At 49.8% G+C, this 18,461-nt stretch overlaps 4 protein-coding genes across 5 annotated transcripts; 2 read left to right on the top strand and 2 right to left on the bottom strand.

The window, feature by feature from the left end:
* Positions 1–92: 92 nt before the first annotated feature.
* On the bottom strand, positions 93–2,785 carry LOC6600604 (ubiquitin carboxyl-terminal hydrolase 5). The gene is made up of 2 exons (XM_026991708.1): positions 2,133–2,785; positions 93–2,062 (listed from the first exon to the last, which is right to left on the bottom strand). Exons 1-2 carry the CDS (start codon positions 2,650–2,652, stop codon positions 93–95), a joined length of 2,490 nt encoding a protein of 829 aa, XP_026847509.1. The 5' UTR covers positions 2,653–2,785.
* Positions 2,786–4,864: 2,079 nt separating this feature from the next.
* Positions 4,865–14,543, top strand: LOC6600605 (longitudinals lacking protein, isoforms A/B/D/L). Of its 2 annotated transcripts, XM_026991824.1 has the most exons (6): positions 4,865–5,539; positions 5,612–6,275; positions 6,379–6,644; positions 6,748–6,856; positions 12,276–13,486; positions 13,556–14,543. In XM_026991824.1, exons 1-6 carry the CDS (start codon positions 5,369–5,371, stop codon positions 13,994–13,996), a joined length of 2,862 nt encoding a protein of 953 aa, XP_026847625.1. In that variant the 5' UTR covers positions 4,865–5,368; the 3' UTR covers positions 13,997–14,543. The 2 variants fall into 2 exon arrangements, with proteins under 2 accessions (XP_026847625.1, XP_026847626.1); XM_026991825.1 differs by lacking the exons at positions 12,276–13,486; positions 13,556–14,543 and adding an exon at positions 8,355–9,551.
* Positions 14,544–15,421: 878 nt separating this feature from the next.
* Positions 15,422–16,454, bottom strand: LOC6600606 (NADH dehydrogenase [ubiquinone] iron-sulfur protein 3, mitochondrial). The gene is made up of 3 exons (XM_002025559.2): positions 16,369–16,454; positions 16,238–16,312; positions 15,422–16,173 (listed from the first exon to the last, which is right to left on the bottom strand). The coding sequence occupies exons 1-3, from the start codon at positions 16,430–16,432 to the stop codon at positions 15,512–15,514; spliced, it is 801 nt and encodes a 266-aa protein (XP_002025595.1). The 5' UTR covers positions 16,433–16,454; the 3' UTR covers positions 15,422–15,511.
* Positions 16,455–16,654: 200 nt separating this feature from the next.
* LOC6600607 lies at positions 16,655–18,434 on the top strand. Its single transcript, XM_002025560.2, has 2 exons — positions 16,655–16,706; positions 16,771–18,434. The coding sequence occupies exons 1-2, from the start codon at positions 16,704–16,706 to the stop codon at positions 18,331–18,333; spliced, it is 1,566 nt and encodes a 521-aa protein (XP_002025596.2). The 5' UTR covers positions 16,655–16,703; the 3' UTR covers positions 18,334–18,434.
* The last annotated feature ends 27 nt before the right edge of the window (positions 18,435–18,461 follow it).

Below are 18,461 nucleotides of genomic sequence, written 5' to 3' on the forward strand. Positions count from 1 at the left end.
AGTTTCCTTTGGGGGTGTATATAATAGTTTTTATTTAGTGATTTAGGGAGGACTTTTAATTTGGGATGAGATCAGACCACGGGCTCGGACTACTACTCATCGCGCATGTACAGATACAAGTAGCCGAGATCCTTGGGTGGATTCTGCGACTTGGCCACCTTGGTGTCGTTGTAGATGACCCACTCGCCGTTCTTCCGGATGTGGCAGACATAGTGGCCCACCTGGGCCGAGGTGCCCATGTGCGATATGAAAGCCACCAGCTTGTACTTGCCCGTGCCGTCACGATAGTTGGCGGCGGCAGAAGTGGAAGGAGCAGAGGTCGCCGGTGTTGCCACGGCCGGGGTCTCGTCCATGGGGATGCTGTCGGCATGCGAGAAGATCCAGTCTGTGGCACGCTCCACATTCCCGTCGGTGGCCTTGAGGGCGGCCACGGCCTGGCGTTCATCGAATCCCATGCTCATGAGCATAGCCAGGCTTTCCGGATTGGCCACAAACTGCTCGCTGGCGCAGTCGCCGATGCTATTGTTGGGCACCTCAAACGGATCGGAGATGTCCTCGTCGGCAATGTGCTCCATTAGCCAGTTGGAGGCGGCCTCCAGGCCGCTGTTCTTGGTGTGGAAACAGGCCCGCTTGCAGGCCTCATGGGGAAAGCCCATATTAAGCAACTCCGACATGACCGCCTCGTCGAACGTGAATTTGGGCTGCTCGGCGGCCGGTTCGGGCAGTGGCTCCTCACCAGGCTTTAGGCCACCGCCGGTGGACTTCCAGGCGCTCAGATCCAGATCGTCGGGCATGTCCACGGAGACGTCCAGCTTCTTGGGCACCCAGTCGTCGCCCAGCGTGAACTTTCCCAGATGGATCATGAGGAAGTCGGGCATGGTGGCCATGCGTGTGGTCTTCTCTGCGTTCGTTTTGCCATTGATGGCCGTCGAGTAGAACTGCTCGATGAGCTCCGTGCCGAAGAAGCGCTCCAGGCAGGCCCGCAGCGGCACCTTGTGACGGACAATGTCGCGATCGACGAGACGCTGTCCGCTCTCGCGGGCTGCCTGGTCCCGCTCCTGATACTCCCTGACCTCTTCCAGATTGGTGGCCTTCTCCAGCGGTATGGGCAGCCGGAAGCTGTACTCCTCGCGCTTCTTGTACTTGACCTTGCGGCTGGCCAGGCACTCCACGCGATCCTCCAGCAGGAACTTCAGGGCATCCGCCGGATTCGATTGATTGCGCGAATTGCGATCGAGCATCGTAAGCAAATGCAGATAGAAGTCGTTGGCATCCTGCTGCTGCTTGGTACTGAACTCCGGATGGTTCTTGCCTACAATGTTCTTGAACATGGCCGGCGATATGCCCGACAAGTTATCCGTGTCCAGTGTGTTCTCGACGATGCTGCTGTACTTGCCCGACTGGAGGCCGTTGCCCAGCTTGGCCATCTGTATGTTGAAGTCGTTCGCCGGATCGCTGGGGAACTCACTAAAGTAGCGCTCAGCCCCGGTGCCGACAAAACGCTCCTGGAAGTCAGGAATGACAAAGAGCACCTGCATCACGCTGTTGATGTAGCAGCTATTGCCCAAATTCCGCATTCCTGTGTATCCCGGTCCGGCCATAGGCTGCAGCTCACTATCGCTCTCGGTCAGGGCCGACCATTCGCCGATGCGCTGGTTTATCTCCAGCTCCAGCTCGACCATCGATTTCTCGCTCTTCTTCATGGCCGCCATATTGATGCCAAAGTGGGAGAGATGCTTCTCCAGGTGCGGATCGATGACCATGTCGTCCTCCGGGTAGGAGAACACATCGGACTTGCCGTCGGCGGTGATGGTGCCCAGCTTGACGGCCAGCGGATAGTTGGTAACGCGATAGTGCTCCACAGCGTGATCGTTGCCACCGCTGCCATCAAAGAACTTGCGGCCGCAGAGTATTGAGCCGTCGGTTAGATTCAGCCAGAGATTGCTGGTCAAATCGCACTTCTCACACTGCCAACCGGATGGCGGAATCCTCTTGCCGTTTTTTAGCTGCTCGAGGTTTTCTGCATACTTGGATGCCTGACGGACCTCACCATCCCAAGTGCCTACAAAATCGAAAAGGAAGATTCTGCTCGTCAGGAAAACGTCCAGCAAGAAGCGTCTACACACACTCACCCATCAGTGTGGACTTCTCCAGCTTGGAAATTGCCGAGTCCGCTGCCAGAATGCCTTCGATTGCCTGAGACACACGAATGGGCAGCTCGGGATCGGGATAGGGCAGCTTCTTGTCCAGCTCGGGAGCAACCACAATGCTGTAGGTGTCCTTAATCTCATACTTTTTGGCCATATCAGTCTCATTGTAGCCGCCGTCCACCCCAATGGCCAGGCGTGTGATCTTACTCTCTGGCGGGGCTTCGGCAGCGGCTTCCTTTTTCTCCTGTTCTGCGCTCTCGTCCTTTTTCAGCGTCTTCTCACGCTTGATGTGCAGGAAGACCGCGTTGCCAGTCTTACTGGCATATTCGCGCACATGAGCCTCGCCAAAGCCCAAGAAACTGTGCAGGCACACGTATAGGCCGGTGGGCGTCTCTGGGTTGTCGTATGAATAGACGCACTCGTCTTTGTACACTGGCGGAGAGCTGGCGCCTGAGGCGCAGATCACGTTGACCTTTGATAAATGCTTGCGAAGTTCCTCCATGATTAAATCTGGAAATATTTCTGTATTCGCAAAATATTTGTATGATTTATTGAGAATTTTTCGCAGCTGCCGCTGCTGCCTAGGGATGCAGTGTGACCGTTACCCCGGACTTATCGTTTAAATATACCGTCCGACCTTAGAAATTTACGAAAATATACTGACGAATTCAAGTTATATTTTACACATTGCTCGATTTTGATATTCCGTTGAATATTACTAGCTATCTAGATCTCAGCTTTATTTAAATTTTCTAAAACATTAACTACTTTTAAGTGCCGGGAGAAATTATCGATGTCCTCACATCCCTACAGAAAGTGCAACAACAAATTTCGCGAGTCACCTAAGGAACCAGTGCAATTGAATCAGTTCCGACTGACAATTAACAGTATGACCTTGCAAAATTCTGCGAACAACTAAACACAGGTTTTTTTTTAACAAAATTAGATTGTATTGAAAAAAACATTAAAATTCCAGAAACTTCAATATGACGGTTTCTTTAATTTTTCCTATATCAAATCGTGTTTCACTGCATGAATCCTCATATATTAATTATTGTTGTTATTTTACGGTAAAGTACTTTAATGTCAATCTCCTACAATTATCGATTGCCAGTTTCAAAAAGAATCTATGAGCGAATTTACTCAGAGAAATAAATACTCAAAAAAAATATATGTATGAATACAAATGTTTCAATTCTAAGAATGGGCGCGTTCACCAGCACTTACTCAATGATGGATTTCATATGACAGTGCCGATGATTAATAATTTCCATGCGTACATATCGATATATGCCAAAAGCAATGCACCACAAGGAGCGGAATATTTTTACACTCCATCTCAAGCAACGTATGAGCATTATCAACAGTATATTTACGGTATATTTTGAAATTCGGACGGTATATTTTGATGGGATTTCCACTCTTTTGATCGGATCTTTGTGGAGTTATTCCCATCACAAATTTCTGTAAAACCTTATTTTAAAAACAATCCAATAAAAGGAAGTCTTTAAAATTAGCCAAACTTGTACGAAATTGATTCGTGAATCAGATAAAATGTTGCGTTCAGGACTGGAAATCCTAGCCTTCCAGTAATATTCTACCGAATATCAAAATTGAACAATTTGATGGAATACGAAAAATCATCAGTATATTTACGGTATATTTTGAAAATGAGACGGTATATTTCAGTATATTTCTGAGGGCCAGACCGTATATTTTAGCGATAAATCCGCGGTCACACTGCTGTCAAGAGCAAGAAAGAAAACGTAAGAAAATTTCAAGTTAATTTTTCGTAAACAAATATAAAGGAAAACGGTGCAAAAATTGTACACACAAATAAATCATCTAATGGTGAAGCGAAATCAGTAAAGATATATAGTGTTTAAATGCTTTTAGACCGTTTTGCACGCGCATAATTTTGGTAAAGGCGCGCGCCATTTTGTTTTTGGACTTTCTACCTCGCCGTCTCTGTTTTCTTTTCTGCAAAATAATACAAAAAAACCTACCACAAACCCCACAGCATAGAAAACTCGATTAAAAAACGGCAAAGTACTCGGGTAAAGAAAGTGGAAAACATGTGGTAGTCATTGGGTTTGTGTATAAATTGTATACCTAAAATAACGCGCGACACCACATAAATAAATGCCTCTGAAAATATCGATACGATGTCTAAACGAAGCGGAGGCAGCGATTAGTACATCGGGTCGCTGTCTGTCGCTGTGTGGGTGAGATGAAGAGGGGGCCAGGCGAGGCGGAGCGGACGCGCTAATTACGTCATAAGAATCAAAGAAAATTCAAGGTCTGCGCCACAGCAACAGACCCCAAAGCTATTCGGTTTCGTTACGTTTCTCGGATTTATCAAAAATAAAACTTTTCGGCAGAAGAGCCAGGCAAAAGCAAAAGCAACAACACCAACAACAACAAGTACACACTGGGATTGGGTTGGTTTTTCCTTCGTTTTCGCGACTGTATAATTACATACGAGCGTGCGAGCGCAGCGCGGCGCAGCTGTGATACACAGAAACGCAGAGCAGGAAGGTGCCAGAACGACGTCGAAAAGAGAGCGCGGGCGGGCAGACAACGGACAAGGGAGAGAAAACACAACAAAGTTGATGAAAATTTCGGCAGTTTGGGGGAAAAGCTTTTGTGAAAAACGATCGGAGATTGGAGTCCAGATAATTTATTTGTGGCATTTGCTCTTCTTTCCATTTTAGTGATGTACGATGCGTGCGGCATAGAAGCTATAAACCCACCACCCCGACCCCCGAGCGCCAGAACACGATATATACACACACACACACTGAAACACACATGTACACGTAGGGCGCCCCGAAAAGAATATTGTACATAAATTTTAATTAAAGAAAGCAACGAAGAAAACAACGGAACGAGCAGAAGCAGCAGCAGCAGCAGCATAACAGAAAACATCACAAAAGACAATATAAAAATATTACAAAAAAAAAAAACAACAAAAAAATCAATAAAGAGCGGCAGCTCACGGCGATAAAAAGGTGTTATCAGTGTGAATTGTTGCTGTCGGTGCCCACACGACAACCAAAACAGATAGGAAGCAGACAGACAGAGGCGAAAAGTGGCGGAGACTCTTGTGGCCATCGGCCGCGGGCAGCGCTCCTCTTCACTGTTGTTTGCCGCGCAGTGACGCAGGCATTCGGCGGTGCGGTAGATAGGTAGAGATTGGAGATTGCAAAGCGTTTACCATGTCTGTGCAACAGTTCTGCCTGCGGTGGAACAATCACCAGCCGAACTTCATATCGGTGTGCTCCTCGCTGCTGCACAATGGCACCCTGGTGGATGTCACGCTGGCTGCCGAGGGGCGCCAGCTGCAGGCCCATAAAATAGTACTGTCTGCATGCAGCTCGTACTTTCAGGTAAATAGGCGTTTATTCCGTGTGCCCCCGAAAAATTAACTAAGCTCTGACTTCATTTCTTCTCTGATTTAGGCCCTGTTCACGACGAATCCGTGCCAGCATCCGATCGTTATACTGAAAGACGTTCAATATGATGATCTCAAGACGATGGTGGACTTTATGTATTACGGGGAGGTGAACGTGTCGCAGGAGCAGCTACCGCACATACTTAAGACGGCCGAGATGCTCAAGATCAAGGGCCTGGCCGAGATGCCCACGGACCCGGCCAATCTCACCAAATCGGACAGCAAATCATCGAGCGACGGCACTGAGCTGGTGGGTGGCGCCGGCTCTGGTGTGGCGGGAGCAGGAGGTACCTCTGCGGGCAGCCTAGGTGCTGCCAGTGGCAGCAGTGTGGGCGACTCGCTGTGGAGCAGCAGCGAGGCGCAACAGTTCCAACAGCAGCAACAGCAACAACAGCAGGCCCAGCAACAGCAGCAGCATCATCACCACCAGCAGCAGCAGCAGCACCAGCTCCAACAGCAGCAGCAACAACAGCAGCAGGCCCAGCAACAGCAGCAGCAACACCATCATCATCACCACCAGCATCAGCAGCAGCAGCAGCAACAGCAGCAGGGCGGACAGACGCAGGCGCCGCAGACGCATCACCATCAGATGAGACGAACCCCCTCGCCGCTGAGCGCTGGCACATCGCCGGCCACGCGGCGCAAGAGGCTGCGCAAATCCTCGAATAACGGTGAGTGTGAGTTGGGTAAAGCATCGTCGCAAGAGTTCCTGCAGTCCTTTGGAGTCTGACGTGAGAGACTAACCATTTCCAATCAAATTCCCATATGCTGTAGGCTCTGGCGAACGCAACAATGCAGAGGAGCAGCACAACAGTTCTTTGGATGCCGGGAGTGCCGCTGGCAATGCGGGCCTCAGTCTCGCCCAAATGAGCCAAATGTCCTTTGGCGGGGCGGCCAATACGGCGGCTGCATTGGGCAGTCTCGCGAGCCATTCACTGCACGCTTCCAAGCTGCTGAAGGAGTCGGCGAGCAGCGAGCTGGACCAGCAGCCGCAGGACTCGGACCTGGACGACGGACACGGACACTTACATATGCAAATTGTAATGAAATTGGTCACGTTGCCCCCTTTCCGCCCTTTCGCCCCTTGTGCAATCTTACTAATTTTGAATTTCTTTTCTCTTGTGCTGCTGTTGGCCAATGCAGAAGCCCGAGGTGGATATCGGCGGAGTGAACCAAACGATGCCCCTGGACATTTCCGGCGCCACCACACCATCTGAGCACGATGCGCCAAACTCTCAGTCCTCGCACTCGGGTAAGTCCACACTCAGTGCCGCGCCGCCCACACACTTCTCCATCATCCTTTCATGGCAGCAGCTCATGATTCATCGGGTTTTGCAGCAGGGTTTAAGGTTCCCATGGTTTATCGTTTGTTTATTTTCCTTACCATCATTATTTCGTACGTATTTGACACACATTTGGCACACAGACACCCAGAATCCCCGACTCGAATGGACACTGACTGAACCGAAGCAATCATAGAACGGTCGAACGGTAGAACGATGGGACATATGTATAGTGGACTGTGCTCGCAAAGATTAGCTCTGCATTAAATATTGAATCGAATTAATGTGAATGGGTAACTTTCTGCAAATAGAAACTGGATTATGTTATGCCACAGTTTCGTTTGGAGCGGATACCCATGTTGGTTCCACTGGGATGCTGAGAGGCAGTACAATATTCCTTCCGATGCCCTACAACTGGATTATTTCTCGCTCCTGGCGAATGGTCTTTGCTCGTGTCGAATGTGTCTATTCACCTATGGTGAATTTACACTCACTCCAGTGGAATAGGTGTATTAAGAAATGGGATATTATTCGAATGGGGACACAGTCTTGGAGGACTGGCTTAGGATCACTCTCTCTATCTGTCTCTCTCGCTCCACCCATTTGACGTTCCTCACGATCATATCTCACACGATCATTACACACACGAACTGTGCAACCATCCATCGACCATTTCCAAAACCATTTTCAGTACACTGCACAGCACAGCACTCGGAGAAATAACGCTAGAGCTAAGGCTGAAAATATACAATATATGAGAACTATAGCATACAATACATTGAGTACCGACTATCTGATCTCTGATTCGATTCGATTACTGATTATGATTCATTGCTTACCGACTAAGTGAAAGTGCAACGATATATAACGTATCTGTATCTGTAACTGTAGCTGTGATCGTGCGTGCCGTGCCGTGCCGTGCCGTGCCGCATTTGCTATGTTTAAAACCTATTATTGTGTGTGTATTTGATTGTGTTCCAAAAATAACTGAATCCTGCCTGAAACTTGGGAATGGGAGAGAGCTAGCCACAGAGTCCAAAAACAAAAACAAACTAAATAAAGCGATTAGAAATCTATCTAAAACTCGATATTTAACCCATTTTGAGTTGTTTAATGGTTTATTCTTTCCATTTTGATTTGTATTTTTGGGAATTTTTTTTTTTGTTTTTTTTTTTTTCAATTTTGGCCATAGAAATCTTTGCCCTAACTACTGTATACCCTATGCCCATGCCCCATGCCCCATGACCCATGACCCATGACCCTCCTCCTATCTAAGACTCAAACTCAGATTCAGATTAAGAGCAGATCCCGTCCTGTCCCATGGGCAGGGAATGCCCCGAACTAGATGAGATATTCAGGCGTGATTTTCTATTTCAATTCGAAAAGTTATCCCCCCACAACCAGAACGAACCGAACCCCCCAGACAAAACAAATCTTTCATACGCTGTCTCTCTCTCCCCTTCCCAGGTCTGCAATGGACAGTTGTCGATTCAAACTATCCGCGCTTTTCCCTGCCCGCCTGCCAGTCCAACCTGATTGGGAATGGCAGCGGTGGCGGTGGCGGTGGCGGCGGCGGTGCCGGCAATCAGAGCAGTGCGAATAGTAGCGCCGGCGGCGGCAACGTAGGCGGTGGTGGCACCAACGAGCAGCGTCAGCAGCAGCAGCACGAGGCACAGCAGCAGGCCACCCAGCAGCAGCAGCATCTGCAGCAACTGCACTACCAGCAGCAGCAGCAACAGCAGCAGCAGGAGCAGGCGGCGGCGGCCGCCTCCGGTCAGGCGTACTCCTCCCAGATCATAACCGTCAACAACCTAGTCAGCGGATATGCGACGGCGGCCCAGAACCTCTCGCCCACCTCACCCAACGAGTCCAACATGGTCCAGTCTGTCTACAGTCAGGGCCCCACGCCCACACAGTCGCCGGTGCATTCTGGCGTGACCGCCGCAGGCGCAGGGGGAGCAAGTACAGGCACAGGCAGCGGCGGTGGCGGCGGCAACAGCAGTGGAGCGGCGAGCCAGGTGGTGAAGCGCAAGCGATCAGTGAACCCACAAGGCGACGAGAACTTCATAAGGGCTCTGGAGGCGGTTCGCACGGGTGGAATTGGCTTCTGCAAGGCGGCCCGATTGTACGGCGTGAACAATCGGACTCTGTGGCTCGAGTACAAGAAGCGTGGCTACCCGGTGTCGCGGCCGAGCATAAAGGCGCGTGTGGTCAAGCAGGAGCCGAACCTCTCGCCGTCTCCAACACCGTCAACAAATCCGGGCGACGACACAGCAAACGAAACGCTCAACATGCAGATTCCACCGCAGGCAGAGACCCCGACACCTTCCCTGATGTGCACACCCCACCACGGCAGCATCGGCAGCAGTGCGGGCACCTTGCCCAGCGGCGGCAACTCCCATCCGGCCATCGGGGTGATGAGCCTCTTCGACGCACGCTACATGGACTCGCCGGGAAATGTACACACCATGTCTCGGCAGCGGTACATCGACGCCACAGGCGCCGGGGCGGGAGCAGCAGGAACGGGTGCGGGCACCATCAACGTCAATCCGACCACTGCAATGAATCTACAGAGTATTAACTTTAACTCAATATAGAATACGATTTCGAGTCATATGGGGGCCACAGCAGCAGCAGCCGGAGCAGCAGGGGCAGGGCCACATACCCTGCTGCAGGCAGCCGCTGTTATGGCCGCCAGCGAGCCACCCGAAACAATGAGCATATCAGCAATGTCGATGCCCGTTCCAGTACCCGTCTCTGTTTCGGCCATGGGCATGGCCCATAGCTTTCTGATCAACAATTTCGTAACGGTGGCGGGCCCCCCAGTGGCAACGGTGAGCAGTACGCTTGGGCCACTGGTCAACACCGGCCTGCAATACATGGACAAACCATAAAAGAAGAGCATAAGGGCAAGAGGGCAAGAGGAATACCCATCTCCCCCCACCCCCTAAAATCGATACAATACAGGTATTAGAGAAATGGCAGCATAAACCCATAGTGTACATATTATGTAGCAGACCGATTAAACGGAAGAGTGGCAATATCATAATGTCGGCGTTGGATGTTGATCTGGAGTCCGCGGGAACCCACCGGAGGATGCACTGCACACTGCGCTGAGCTGAGCTGAGATGAACGCAGGAGGGCAGAGGCACAGCGGAACGGCACGGCACGGATTGGAACGAAGCGGAGCGGAGCAGGGAGACAACGACAGCCCCCCACGGCCGCACTTGTAATAATTGTCATAGAACGTAATTCCTTAATCTTAAAGTTTTACACCCCCCTTACATTTTTACGATTGTTAACTAAGGAAGAATCGGTAGTACAGATCTATAGTTCTATCTATATATATATATGTATATGTAAAACAAAAAATATGGTAACTGTATATAAATTATTCAATTTTATTAGTCTTAAACCGAACATCAAATGCGTTGAAACACCAGCAACCGAAAGTGTCCCATGTATCAGCCTCCCAAGGGGATATGTGCGCAGCTCTAGATAGGGTGCTGTGCCAGAAGCCAGCCGAGCATACACTCTGCGAATACCCTACCCTACCCTGCTGTGTGTCGATATTCGGGTGATATTCGGCCCCATTTAAGATGTTCAATCCATATTTTTTTTCTTTTTTTTTTTTTTGAGATTCCTTTTGTATGGGAAATCCCTTAACACACACTCGGTACGGTATGGTGCGAGAGGGTATGGTGGGCTGCCTGGCCCATCAGAGATAAGTTTTCTTCCAAGTTTTTAAAGAAATTTTGAATTGTGCACTTGTGTTATAGTAGCAAATATCAGTATGTTAGGTACTCCTATATTCATTATCTTTATATAATTGTATATATATACGATATAGCATCTTAGGTATAAAGATATATATATATATAACGTTTTGTGTACAGTTGAAAGGCGAAGAATCAATTTTATTTGAAGCACACACACACAGAAACACACGTAATCGTCAGTCGGTCCCTCCCTCAGAGGAACAGAGAGAGCGAGAGAGAGAGAGAGAGATGATCTGTTCGGTCGAGGGGCCGTACAATAGTTTTAAGCAAAATAGATCCACAGAAATTGAACGAGAGAAGAAGAGCAATGTAAGAGAATCGGATATGTATGATATACTTATATGTACCACACCACTCAATATATATGTATATATATTTATATTTGTGAATGTACCCAACAATTTTTTATTTCTTCAACTCTTCGAATGTGTCGGAAAAGCGGAGAGCGAGCAGGCTTCCTGTGGATGTGGAAGTGGGACCCCCAGATTATCGGCGAACGTTTTTTTTTCCTGCAAGACTCTACGCGACATGAGAGTCACATAGCGAGGCGGCGGTAGTCGGTATTTTTTTTTTTTTTTTTTAGAGGGCAGTTTTCTTTGTAAATAGGGTATCATAGTGTAGTAGCAGTAGTATGTGTGTATGTACATATAGACACAAGATCGGCCGAGAGATACCGAGAACCATATGCAGGACACTCGCAATAGACAAGCAACAAAAACTTAAACAAATAACTCGTAACCACCCAAGAAAATCCTAAATGGAGACTGCAGCTAAGGGCAAATAGTAGGCCAAACAAACAACAAAAAGAAAAAAAACAAACCGAAACAGAAACAGAAATACGATTCCACTACGACTAGACTACGAATAGTATGGTTTTTAATACGACTCATATACATATTGTAACTAAATAGAGATCTTTTTATATATATTGTGTCAAGTGCATACTAAGGACTAAGCGTGATTTGTTAGAAGTCATACGAAAAAGTAAAGTAAACTTTGATAATGGACTTTTATTACACACATAAAGCAAAACACACACACACACACACATGAACACTGAAGGACCGCAGAAGGAGACCACACAAAACAGACACAGACACCACACACACAATACAGAAAGAGAACGCGAAAATAGCAGAAAAGAAACAATAAAAACATATAGTATAGTATTACTAACTCTGTTTCCTATACAATTGCAAAAAGTACCAATAACTACGCCTAGTTATCTGTGTGTTAAATAGTATATATATAATTATTTAAAATCCAGCGCCAGTGCATAAGCGAAACGATTGTATTATATGTACGTAAGCTGCATGTTGCATGCAATGCACCATACCATACCATGTGTGTACCATACTACGCAAAACGCAAAACGAATCGCAATCGAATCGAGATGGAACGAACATGAAACATTCTCTAGACTGTAGTCGATGTGTGCAAGAAACGAATAAACTTTCAAAACTACAACGTACCACCCGCCGTACATTTTCACTCTCCTGCCGGCTGTCTCCTGCCTCCTGTCACCCGTCACCTGTGTCCTGTTTACTCTCCCATGTTAATCGATCGATGATAATATATGACCCCCATCTGTGGCCGTTTTCTTTTCCAGAGCCAAGTCCGGCGCATGCACCGCATCATCCACATCCCCCATTGGTGGCCACCAGCAGCAGCAGCGGCGGCAGCGGCAGCTTCGAGCGCTCATTCAGCATCGGAGGCCTGGGCGAAACTGATCCCGAGAACAATGCCAGCTCGCCGGTCATGATGGGGACCAAGAGGAATCGTGTGCTCACGCGACAGCCGAGGGTGAAGCGCGACAGCGACAGTATCTCCTCGACGAACCAGATATCGCCGGAGACGGCCGCCACGACGCTGGACTTTGATCCGTTTAATGCCGCTGGGGCCACAAGCGCCACCGCCAGGGACTATTCGACGACGGGCTCGCATCACCTGCACCACCAGCATTCGCATCCGAATCCGCACCAGCAGCAGCACCACCACCACCAGGCGCCTCCGCAGCACCATCACCTGCTGACGGTGCCACCTCGAATCGAGCGGCATGCCTCTGAGCCGGCGCCTAGTCTTGGTCCCTCCACCCCGCACCTGCTCAGCGTGCCGTCCAGCACGCCGTATCTCATAAAGCAGCACTCGGATCCGCTTCTGCCGCGTCAGTCCGCTCTGCACTCCGCCTCCGGCAATTTGGCCGGCGGCACCAACCCGTTCGCTCCCTTGCACCGCCAATACTCGCATCCGCTGTCCGGCAGCAATGCCGGCTATGTGCCGCCCACACCGCTGCACCATCCGCATCATATCTCGCTGCCCGAGTCAATCTACGCATCGGGGTCACCGCCGCCGGCCGGTTCCTCGCAGTACCTGGTTCCCACCCGTGTGGTGGCCTGTCCGGTGTCCAGTGAGACGGCTGCCACACCCACAAATGCCAGCTCCAACGTTTCGTCATCGACGGTGTCAGCCGTTTCCGTGGTCACCTCGCCGACGGCCGGCCTCAACAGCAGCCGGCATTCGTTCTCGCCCACATATGCGGGCAGTTCGGAGACGGCGCCGCCAGAGCGACGCTCTCCACACTCCCACTCGCACTCGCCCACTGTCACCCATTCGCACTCGCTCGTGGAGCGTAGCTCGAAGGGCAGCGATGCTGCCAACGGATCTGGCGGTTCGAAGCTGCGCAATTCCAAGTCTGTCACGGGCACGGGATCGACCTCCCACCTACATCCCGGCCAGACCACGATGAGCAGCTCGTCCGAGCATTTGCCGACGCTTCGGGTCAAGAACGAGGAACTGCAACGTTCGGTGTCTTCACCGCAGGTTTGTCTCCGCCTGTCGAATCAAAGATCCACACCCAATAACCAATAACCGTTTGCTTCTCTCTCACAGACCCAGAGGGAAATAATCACCCTGGAAAATCCACGTTCTAGTCATTGCCCCGTCATCCGGCCGGGTCCGGCCCTGGGCTGCAACTTCTGTTGGAACACCATCGATGGGCATGGCCGTATTTTGCGACGCAAAACGAAATACCATTGCCCCGAGTGTCAGACGAATTTATGCATTGTGCCCTGCTTCCAGGAGTATCACGAGCGGCTCAACAACGAAGCCGCCGCCACCGTGGGAGCCAGTGGCAGTGCCAGCGCCAGCGCCAGCAACAGCAGTGCCCACGATAACCAGCTGCACAGCAGCAGCACTGGCAGCAGCAGTGGCAGCGGCAAGGCCTCCCCCTATGTCTCGGCCGGCAGCAGCAACAGCGGCAGCGGGACGGGCCCTGGCCCAGGCGCAGGCACAGGCGCGGCTCGGCATTACACCAAAACCGAATCGATATAATCTGCGCCAGGCGAGCAGCAGCTGATTGTTGGCCCGCGTATTTGTATTTGTGGCACGACGGCCACCACAGAATGATCTTGATCGTGTGTACCGTACCCATGCATCGGATCATTTGGGGGCCGTCGGTCAATTTGTTTTTTTGTAAGCAGGATGCTTGTTGTTCCGCCGCACAGGCATCGGGACACGTCCTGCACCGAAAATTTTAATTTGTTGTGGCAGTTCCACTGTAATGTGCCCGTTCCCGACTCCTACCACGACCCCAGAAGCGAGGTGTGTCCGGTGGCCGGAAGCCGGGAGCCGGGAGCCAAGGGACTGCCCGAGAAAGCGCGCGTAAGGGCGCCCAGAAATTTGTTTTGTGAGCCGTGCGAAATGGCACGCGCAGACGTTGTGTGTACTCGTAAGTAAAACGAAAAACTTTTTGTAGCATCCGGCCGGAAATATATGTATGTAGTATGGCCGGCGGCACGCCCGCTAAATTTTTTAAACAATCGCTAACTGTAAAACTATATTTAAATGTGTGTGTACCTATGTATATGTATGTAATATGTATATGTGTATGTTCTTGTACAAACAAAAAACCGAAATCAAATACAAAAAAAAACAACAAAAACAAAAGCAACAAACACATTAACTTAAACTAAAACGCTGTCAGCGGTGCAGCCAATGACTTGAAAAGCTCGAAAATTAACGATTAGGTTTTCAAACACAAGTACAACAACTCCTCCCCGAAAACAACCACAACAACCACACCACTGTGTCTATACGGTCTATACTTAAGTATGTCTCCCCCTCCCCCCCTCCGTCATCAAGACTATTGGATGATTATGCCCTGGGCACCGCTGCGCAGGCGCACGTTTGTCTACGAGTATATATGTATGAACCCCGACCCCGACCCCCTTCCCCACCCCCAGACGACACTGTCACTGTTTTACTAAATGTTTTATAAATGTATATGTATATGAATCCGGATGTGGATCCACTGTGTGCAATGTACAGTCAATGGAGATTGTTTATATTGTGTGTGTGTGTTAAGTCCTATGTAAACCATACAAAATACGGAAATTAATAAATATATTTGTGACCCTTCTGGATTTTCTCCATAAAACAGCAACGACATGTGTACACTTTGATGGCCCATCCGAAATTCATTCACAAAGGATAACCAGCTCTCCCTTCCATTACATTGTTTATTTTTAATAAAACTTTAACTGAATTTATTCAATCACCCATTGAATCTCATAATTCAAACGTCCCACAGTGGATAATATCACCGAATGGTGGTAGTGTCTTTCGTTGCTGTGGTACCGTGCCATTTAAACAGGCAATAGACCGACTGACATGCCTTTCTTATCTGACTATTGGATAAGGAACTCTCCCGAATAGGGGCCCGCCCCCTATTATGTTCATCAAAAAATAGTCGAATTGTTCCTTTTTGTATTACATACGTATGTATTTTATTTATTTCGTTTTATTAAGGCTTCCTCTAATTACCATTTAACAAACCGCATTGGGAGACTACTTCTTGGCTGGCTGGGCCTGTGAGGGCACCACCTCAGCGGGGGGATTAGCATTGCGGAAATTGGGGAACTGCTCCCAGGGGGCCGACAAATCAAACTTCCGGAACTCTTGCGCCAACTCCAGGGGCTCGCAGACAACGCGTTTCTTCTCATCATCGTAGCGCAACTCCACGTAACCGGACAGGGGGAAGTCGCGGCGCTGGGGATGGCCCTCGAAGCCGTAGTCGGTGAGAATGCGACGCAAGTCGGGGTGGTTGGCAAAGAACACGCCATACATGTCCCAAATTTCACGCTCGTACCAGTTGGCAGCCTTGTGCACCTCGCAGGCAGAGTCCAAGGGGGTCAGCTCATCGGTGTAGGTCTTCACGCGAATACGGGCGTTGTAGCGGAGCGACAGGAGGTTGTAAATGACCTCGAAACGATGCTTGCGGCAGGGCACATCCATGCCTGCAATATCGATCAGATTGGTGAACTGTGCCTGGTGGTGGTCCTTCAGGAACTGCAGCACGGGCACCACGCCTTCAGGGGCAATCAGCACTTCCAGCTCATCGCCGGCGGTCAGCTGAACCTTCTGCACGTACTTGGGCAAGCACTCGGCAACGTAGCGTCCGAAATCGGAGAGACTGGTGCGACCGGCTGCATCCGGCTTTCGCACAGTGGCTGCACATATAGGAGAGTTAAGTTTAGGACCTTGCCAAACCATGGCAAACAAAAGTGTACTCACGTTTCTCTGGTTTTTTGGCGTCAACGGGCGCCGTGCTGGCGAAACGAAGAGCAGCTGTGCCAGCAGCGGGCAGAACTATAAGGGGACAAAAATCAATTAGTTCTGGATGTGGTTTAGCTGTGGCTACTTACCATGCTTGGTCGCCAAAACGGCGACAGCAGCTCTGGCACCCAGAGTCCTAATTATGGCTGCCATTAGCACGAATTGCTCGTTTTTAAGTTAACAATTTGCACTTTCTGACACTTTATGTAATAACAAATACAGTTGTTGCCAGTGTGACCGCTCAGCTCGATTTCGACGTAAAAATATACCGAAAAGTATTAATATACCGTAAACGGTCACCCTAATGTAAACTTTTAATTTAATCGCGTCGTCGCGTTCTTTTGCTCGTTTTGCTGGAATTGCAATTGAAACTAAAATTAAAAACATTAGGCGTTACATTGGAAGTGAAACACAACAAACCAAAATGGTAATTGGAACACTGCATTGTTTATGTTTTTGAAATCAATTAATTGTCAATGAAATCGATCTAGAATCACCTGAAATGGATGGGGCACTCGTCCACAATAATGGACCTACAACGCTCTCTGCGCAACGATATCCAAACATGCGAGGTTGTGCTGGCCGCCAAAGACGGCTTCAGTGTACGCGCCCATTCCTTCGTGCTCAGCACATGCAGCGACCTGATGCGGAATCTCCTGGTGGATGTTCCGCCGGGCTTTGAGGCCACCATAGTGCTGCCCGATGTCCGAGGCGAACTGCTGGAAAGCATGTTGTCGTTCATCTATATGGGCGAAACAGCCCTGCCGTCGGTGCTGCTCAGCGAGTTTCTAGAGGCTATCAACCTATTGGGCATCAAATCCGCCATTAGCTTCGAGTGCAATGCCGCCTCTAATGTGGACCTAGGCGCTAGCGCTTTGGCGGTGGAGGCAGCTAAATCAATCAGCGGCCTGCAAATCGCTCAAGCCGAGCTGATTGAAGAAGAGGAGGAGGAGGAGGAGGCACAGACACAGATGGCTGTGGCAGACGCAGTCCTGACGGAAGAACAGCCGCATCAGCCAACACACACCAGCCGTCCGCTGGAGTTTCTCGATGTGTACAACGAGACGCCAAAGATCACGTACTCCATTGAGCACATGGGCGGCCACTCGAATGGCAATCAGTTTATTCTAACAGAGAATACGGGAGCGTTTACAATCACACAGTCGGCGTCCAGTTTGTCCAAGCTGGAGACCTCTGAAAATGCCACCAGTGGCGGCGATGTGGATATGGCGGAAGATGACGCGGAAGCTGATGGTGATACCAACATAGAGGAGCCCGAAACACAAATACTAGAGGAGGAATATCCCTCAGATCCCTTGACTGAGATGGGAGCGGATGCCGATTTGGACGACGATGAAATGCACGAGGATCTGGTAGATGAGGAGCTGCTGGATGTGAAACCGCGCAAACTGGCTGTGGCCAAGCCGAGAGGCCGACGCCCCAATCGAACGAAGATTATGAAGCGAACGCCGCCCAGGCAACAGCAACAGCAACAGCAGGAGCAGTTTCTCACCCTCAAAGCAGAAGGAAAAGATGACATTAACGATGCCCTGGATCTCGCGGCCGACGCCGTGATACTCGAGGGACTAAGTCTGCAAAAGGCTGCCGATCGTTATGACATTTCGAAGACGGTTTTGTGGCGTCGTGTGCGCACCAACCCCGCGTATATGCGAAGTAACCGCGAGAGACCATCATTGTCTGAAGCGTACGAAAGACTTAAAGTCGGCGACTCGTTAAAGAACATCAGCCGGGATCTGGGGATACCCATGTCAACCCTACATAGACACAAAGTTCGACTGTCGGCGCAGGGTCGCCTGCCTGAGTTTGTGGCTTGCCGCCGCCGTGACACTACCCCCAAGGACGAGCTTCGCGAGAAACTGGCCAAGGCCGTCCATGCCTGCATGATTCAGGGAATGTCGCAGAACCATGCGGCGAATCTGTTCGAGATACCCAAGAGCACACTCTGGCGGCACCTTCAGCGCCGCATGTCCGCCGCGGAAAGAAAGGTAAAGAAGGAGGAACAGGACGACTATGATGAGGAGATACTGAACTAGATATAATAGAGTTAGCTAACGTTTTAGGATCTACTCGTACAATTAGGCTACTTACCAGTTAAGTTAAGATTCTAAATAAGTCTTATCATTAAATCCCTCGACCTAAACAACGCTTCCCTTTGATTTTT

This window comes from Drosophila persimilis, unplaced genomic scaffold (assembly GCF_003286085.1).
Source record: "Drosophila persimilis strain 14011-0111.01,24,50 unplaced genomic scaffold, DperRS2 tig00000686-arrow-arrow-pilon, whole genome shotgun sequence".
In the NCBI taxonomy this organism is placed as follows: Eukaryota; Metazoa; Arthropoda; class Insecta; order Diptera; family Drosophilidae; genus Drosophila; species Drosophila persimilis.

Coding starts and splice junctions, on each gene's coding strand:
- LOC6600604 (XM_026991708.1), bottom strand. CDS start 2,652: ATGGAGGAACTTCGCAAGCATTTATCAAAGGTCAACGTGATCTGCGCC. Junction 2,063..2,132: donor GGAGAAGTCCACACTGATGG/GTGAGTGTGTGT, acceptor TCGATTTTGTAG/GCACTTGGGATGGTGAGGTC.
- LOC6600605 (XM_026991824.1), top strand. CDS start 5,369: ATGTCTGTGCAACAGTTCTGCCTGCGGTGGAACAATCACCAGCCGAAC. Junction 5,540..5,611: donor CATGCAGCTCGTACTTTCAG/GTAAATAGGCGT, acceptor TCTCTGATTTAG/GCCCTGTTCACGACGAATCC. Junction 6,276..6,378: donor GCGCAAATCCTCGAATAACG/GTGAGTGTGAGT, acceptor CATATGCTGTAG/GCTCTGGCGAACGCAACAAT.
- LOC6600606 (XM_002025559.2), bottom strand. CDS start 16,432: ATGGCAGCCATAATTAGGACTCTGGGTGCCAGAGCTGCTGTCGCCGTT. Junction 16,313..16,368: donor CGTTTTGGCGACCAAGCATG/GTAAGTAGCCAC, acceptor GTCCCCTTATAG/TTCTGCCCGCTGCTGGCACA. Junction 16,174..16,237: donor CGCCAAAAAACCAGAGAAAC/GTGAGTACACTT, acceptor CTATATGTGCAG/CCACTGTGCGAAAGCCGGAT.